The 6000-nt window shown below is 51.9% G+C and overlaps 1 protein-coding gene across 1 annotated transcript; it reads right to left on the reverse strand.

Annotated features, from left to right (window-relative positions):
* Window positions 1–4476: 4476 nt before the first annotated feature.
* On the reverse strand, window positions 4477–4740 carry CTRU02_211123 (uncharacterized protein; the record flags this gene model as incomplete). Its single annotated transcript, XM_070205576.1, has 1 exon — window positions 4477–4740. The coding sequence occupies one exon, from the start codon at window positions 4738–4740 to the stop codon at window positions 4477–4479; it is 264 nt and encodes an 87-aa protein (XP_070060819.1).
* Between the last annotated feature and the right edge of the window lie 1260 nt (window positions 4741–6000).

Here is a 6000-nt window from a genome sequence, read left to right on the forward strand (position 1 = left end):
AGCCCAATGCGGCACATCGTCACCAGACCCCTTACAGCAGATCTCCCAGGCTGCAAGCCGTTTCTGTGGCGGTCCCAAATCAGTATTGATTTTGATGTGGTGTGATCATTTCAACCACATCAGGGCCGCAATTTCGGGCCTCTTTCAACGGCAAATACTCCCATATGATGCACACACTTGTTGGCCCACGTGGAGGACCATCGCCGGCCCGAGAGAGATAATGCCTCATTATGTTTTGAGGGCATACCCTTCAATGACATACTGCTTTCGTGACGACGGAGACTGCAGTCCCCGAGACACATCGTGAAGACTTCGCAGGGTCCTTGTGCGTCACAGGGTCCTTGTGCGTCACGGTGGAGGGAGTAAGGGTGACTATTCACCTCCTCTGCCATACTAGTTTTGTCGACTCTGGGGTAACATACGCACGCCAGTTGAAACTCACCGCTTCTAGAGAAAACTGAAAAAGGCATAGAGTGGCAAATTTTTCGTAATGGGCCCTACGAAAGAGGGCATATCTTGCATACTGCGCCGCTATCCTGCAGCAGCTCTGCTGGCGCAGGGCATTGGAGGCCATATGCCCACGCTGCCAGCTCGCCTACAGCGTACGCACTCACCGTTGCCGCCTCCCTCTTTTCTCCTTTTACTTCATCGTCCATGGCGGGCGAGTTTTATCCGTCGCGTTTAGCCTAAAGCGTGCCGACTCTGATGGGATTCGGTACCTGCTGTTGGTGTCTGCAACAAGCCCCCTTGTCAATCGGGCGTTCCTTTGGTCATGAGAAATTTGATTTTGTCCATGCGCCGCAACTCGGTGTGTCCATTCCCTGGTACCGGATCTTTGGGACGGGATGGATTTGGTTACAGCGATGTGAAGTTGTTGGTGTGTAGGCGACGATACCAACACTGTTGCTGTAAGGTGGTATTGCCGCTTCTTGATGGATGGTACCAAAGTAGGATGATCGCAAGTCTAGGACAACGAAATCATTTTTCAAAAATTGGGTAAAAAATATTTTTCTTATTTTTTTTTTCTTCAATTCCGTCTGTAACTCAAGTCGATCTTTTTGTAACCGTCGTCTTGCCCGTACTGGTACAAAGGGTTTCCAGAGTTGCCGAATGGCCCTTAATCCTGGACAGCAAGTATTCCCAGCTCGAACACAAGCTTACGGCAGATCTTTTGCTAAAGCTTGATACATTTACCACTTAGAACAACTGAGATAAATTGACTGTAGAGGCGCATATTCACATACTCCAGGGCCTCGTCCTCCCGTCACCAAGTACAGAGACCTACGTATTTGACGGTTGATAGTTAAACCATAGACTCGTAAACTTACAGAAGTCGAAGAAAATAGAGAGTGAAAGGGAACGCATCCAACGGTCTGCGCAACTGGATTCGAAGAGGCATCTGGGCCGAAGTCCCGGAGTTGGGAATTGCTAAATGTCACCAGGTACACCGAGTATCATTACCCCTGGCATTTCGGTCAGCCGTGAGCCACACCTTGCCCCGGTCTCTTTACCGGCAGGACTTCCCAACGAAGTCACATCCCGCCCTTCTCACTATGGGTCGGATCAGTCCAGAAGGGCCGTACCGGATGGACGGAAGAATTGAGCAGCAGCGTGCACTCCGTAATAGAACTAGCGGTTATGGCATGCAAAGCCCTAACGAGGGAGGAAGATTTGGTAACCTGCTGACTTAAATCCAGACCAACCATTCGTACCAATATGAGAAGGTGTTTAGGGTTTTTAGATGTCCTGAGGCCGTTCCTCGGTGTACCCAGCCTCCTTTCGCTGGAAAACTATTCCAGGGTTCTTCATCCTAGTCACGGAAAAGAGAAGTTGCACTGAACACGTCGCCGAACAGGAGTAAATGGAATATCAACTGACCTCTCGCATCATTCCACTCTACTTGTCAAGACCCCAGTCATAGGCCAAGCTCTGAACCAATGGTTACCCCCCCCCCCCCCCGGTCACATTTTTCCAGCCTTTTCCTCTTTTCCTGTCTCAGCTATTCCCCCATGGGGGAGCACAATCCTACCCCATTTCCCCCCGCGGGGTGAGAGAACACTCCGCTCATTGCATTGCCAATCCACCTTCCTCTCAGGCAACACCAGACCTTGCTGACGGATTCAAGGGGCCTGTATTACCACGCACCGCAGCTCAACTAGGTCATGCTGAACAACCTTGTCCCTCCCCCTCGAGGCTGACTCTTCATGTCGCCGCTCCCATCCGCTTTCTTGGCCCCGATCGACTCGGGTTACGGCATCCGCTGGCTGTGAGATGCGCCGGGCCGCAGCGATGGCTTCCGGAGCAAAGTATTTGACCATGACGTTTCACAAGGGTGGTCCTGGTTTCGTATAGCTCATTTTTCGTCACCCATACAATATCTATGCTCCTGTGGCTGTTTCCATTACCTCTACAGATGCTATTGAAGACATATTACTTGAGCAACAATATTTTGTCTTGGATTACGTGCTTGTCTGAGACCCGTTGATGAACAACAAAGGAAGGAAGAGGCGAAGGATTGCGGGGTATATGTTCTGGAATCGTGTGTGAGACATTGAGGGTTGACTTCTTCATCACACAAACTTTTCCACCTGACCTTCACATTCTGCTTTTGCGCACCGCGAGACAACGAGTGGCTGGCTTATTCTTTGTGACTCTTGATCAAGTATACCTCCGGACATACGTCGGCCAAGGCATCCGACTGTAATACGCGTTCCCCGGGTTGTGGCAGTCAGGTCTGAGTGTCCCGTCGATGCTGAATCATGGCCTCGAGGCTGAAGAGCTTCTACATATAGTCTCGTGTCGGGGATGCCGCCCCTTTCTCCATTTGGCATCAGACGGGAATGTTCGTACCATGTGCTTCCCATCCAGGGCGGTGCGACACACAGAGAGCGGGCTATTTCCAAGCCGAACGGCTGCTTGCATGTGCGGTTCAGGGCCATGTTCCAGGATGCCTCAAGAATCACCTCGCAACAAAGCCAATGGCAGAATGCCGAGGATCGAGTGTACCGTAATCTTGTCGATCAACTAGGCTATAGCGGCATAATACCCCAGGTATCTGCCTGTCCCACTGCAGCTTGATCTATCTGCTGACATGCCGAATTTTACACTCCCAGTTCGTGAATCTTACATGCAGCCGCTGTAGGACGGTGTATCCAATGAATGACTTGTTGTAGTTGTATCGTGAATGTACATCATTGCACGGTGATCTGTAGCCAAGATGAATGGTTCAGCGACGCATGATTTCGAATAATGAGACATTTTTCGATGACGGCAATGACACAGCGTGAGCTGGTTAGAAGCCGGGTAAGGTCCAGGACTGAGATAACCGAGCCATACGAACATCTGCCGCAAATAGGACTTGCCGTCACGTTATGTCGGTAGGTATTATTACAGTTGGAAAGTGAGTTGGATAGGGCTGGGATGAGTCTGGTATTGTGTCATTAACCAAGCCCAGTCATGATAGAACGATTCGTACCTTAGTATCAGATGAGGTTTATTTTTTTCCATCGGAAGAGCTCGCTGATGTTACCCTTGACATGGGCTATTATTACAACCAAGCAAGCGACAATGAGCAAGTATAGAATAGTATCTCATCCAAACAGGAAGTTCAATAAGGTTGGAGGAAACGGGTGCTGTTGAGATACGTCCGGAGTCCGGCCTCCCCCTCCGCGGACTGTTACATCCCGCATACCACCGATACAAGGCGTCGCTTCCTTCCGGTATTACGTGCGAATTCAACGTCTAAGTCCGGCAACTATGCCTGTTTGGCTGGTGTGAAATGGATTCTCCACAACCTCACCGGTCAGTATGTTATCGACCAACATCTGACCACCAAGTCGACGGTTCCCCCACGTCAGGAGTCAAACACCACGCCACCATCTCAGATCACTCCATTCCTCCGGCCCGCCGTCCAACTGCCCATCAGAAAGACCCATGCCACTTCTGCTGCTCGGATCTTGGGGGTGTCTGGATTGCTGTCACCCGCAATCGGAGGGCTTGAGATTGAAGCAGAGTATTTCTGCATAGCACGTGTGAATACGAGGGTATGGCATGAGGAGTGTTTACCGGAATAAGGAAATCTTCCCTGTGATTGAAGTCGCCTGTCTAAATGTCGTTCACCTCATGCGATCGTGAACACAGCCACCAAGCCATCTACCCAAAATGTCCAAATTCCCAGTGAAGGTGACCAACAGTCATGTCACGGCGCAAATAGCACTCTTCACGGCACCCACGCCGTACCTGCGCTCACCTGACGCCCCCCCCTCCCCCAATACCTCGGTCTGCTCAGCCGCGGTGGTCGCCAACGCATCAATCCCACCCAATCCTTCCGGAACCTCACAAGAGACCAGACGCGGGGGGCATCAAATGGCACGCTGCGCTGACAGTCATTCATTCCTACACCGTACCGCTGCGGCCCGTCCCAAGCCCTACAATTATCCTCCCTGCCGAAGAGCCCGTGATTACCGCCGAAGACATTCAACGGTGTGGCTCGAACAACTCAGCATCACCCAACGACTGGTGACTCAGCTGAGCACTTTGCCGCGGTTGGAGGCGTGGGGGGGCTGACTTCAATTCGCAACTTTGCTCGGCAAACAAGTTGCTTGTGGCCGCGGCAGATATACCGAGGCATGCGAGCAGCGCAAACGGGAACAGATAGGTCTCCGGGACGTGGACACGATGCGGTGTCAATTGATTCCGACGACTCGTGACGATACCCTCATGTCCTAGACCCTTCCTCATGGTAGCAAACAGGACGGCGGCACTTCACATGCAGTTCCTGCAGTAGATCAAAGGGTCCAGCAGGAAAGCAAACCCACGCACACACACACACACACACACACACACACACACACACACATGCTTCACCGTCTCTCGGACCCTGACTCTCTCTCGCAGAAGATAGACCCGGTGCGACCTTCGTAGCCAGCACGCATGACTCTATACGTGTCTCGCCGTAGAGCGGTCTCACACCGCACCTCGCGCGTCAGCAGAACCAAAAGACGACAGCCGCCCCAAAATCCAACGGGGAAAAAATCTCCGTAGCCCGGTCCAACGACCTTAGGAAAGAACAAGTCACTTGCCCTACAGCTAGCGCCGAGATAGTCTTGGACCGCTTCGCGGCGCTTCGCGGGGTGACTTGGACTGGCCACGGTCCGTCTAGAGGGCGAAGGAACAAGCGTGCGGCGGGCGAAGAAGGACACCCCCAGGGTCGAACATTCTAAGAATTGGCGCACGCGATCCCGGGTTCTTTTCCAATTCCATTATTCTTCCAAAAGGGAATCTCGTCCCTTTCGTGGCGCAGGTCAGCAGCTGCCAGGACGACGACGTGGATGGTACCACCATCATCAGAGACATTTAACACCACTCCTAAAAAAAAAAAAAAAAAAAAAAAAGGCGCGCGGGAAAGAAGCTGAATGAGAAATACTACCACACCGAGACATGTGTCCCGTTTTCCCGTCTCCGGGGGTACCGCTCGGTTCCCGTCCATGTCTTTTTTGTTCGCCATCTTTACTCGCGTGACGATGCCTGACGCGGAACATATCAATAGCTTGGTGTGACCGCAAGGAAAACGGAGAGCCGATAATAGAAGCATATGCAGTTGGACGCGGCAGACAAACGGAATCGGGGGCGTGAGGCTGGGTTGAGACCAGACTAGGCAGACTCTCCGTCACTGGACGTATTACTTCAGCCCCCAATCTTACATTGCGAGCCAACATGAAGAAGAAGAAGAATAATCCTCACATGTATGCAGCAGGATGGCTACCTAGGCATGACGGCTAAACGCAGCCGAGAATCGGCCAACTATAGGGGGAGATATTTTGGGGCTTTGACGGCCGTAATCCAGATTAACTGGGTATGCCAGGCGCAGTGCAGTATTGGATTGGAGCGCAAAGGGAAAAAAAAGTAGAAAGAGAAACATTTGAGTTGCAGCAATGCGATGCGATGCTGAAGCCTGGAGCAGCTGCATGAAGGGCGGCGATCAGGAGGCTCAGCCGGATA

This window comes from Colletotrichum truncatum, assembly GCF_014235925.2.
Source record: "Colletotrichum truncatum strain CMES1059 chromosome Unknown Contig_0007, whole genome shotgun sequence".
Taxonomy (NCBI): Eukaryota; Fungi; Ascomycota; class Sordariomycetes; order Glomerellales; family Glomerellaceae; genus Colletotrichum; species Colletotrichum truncatum.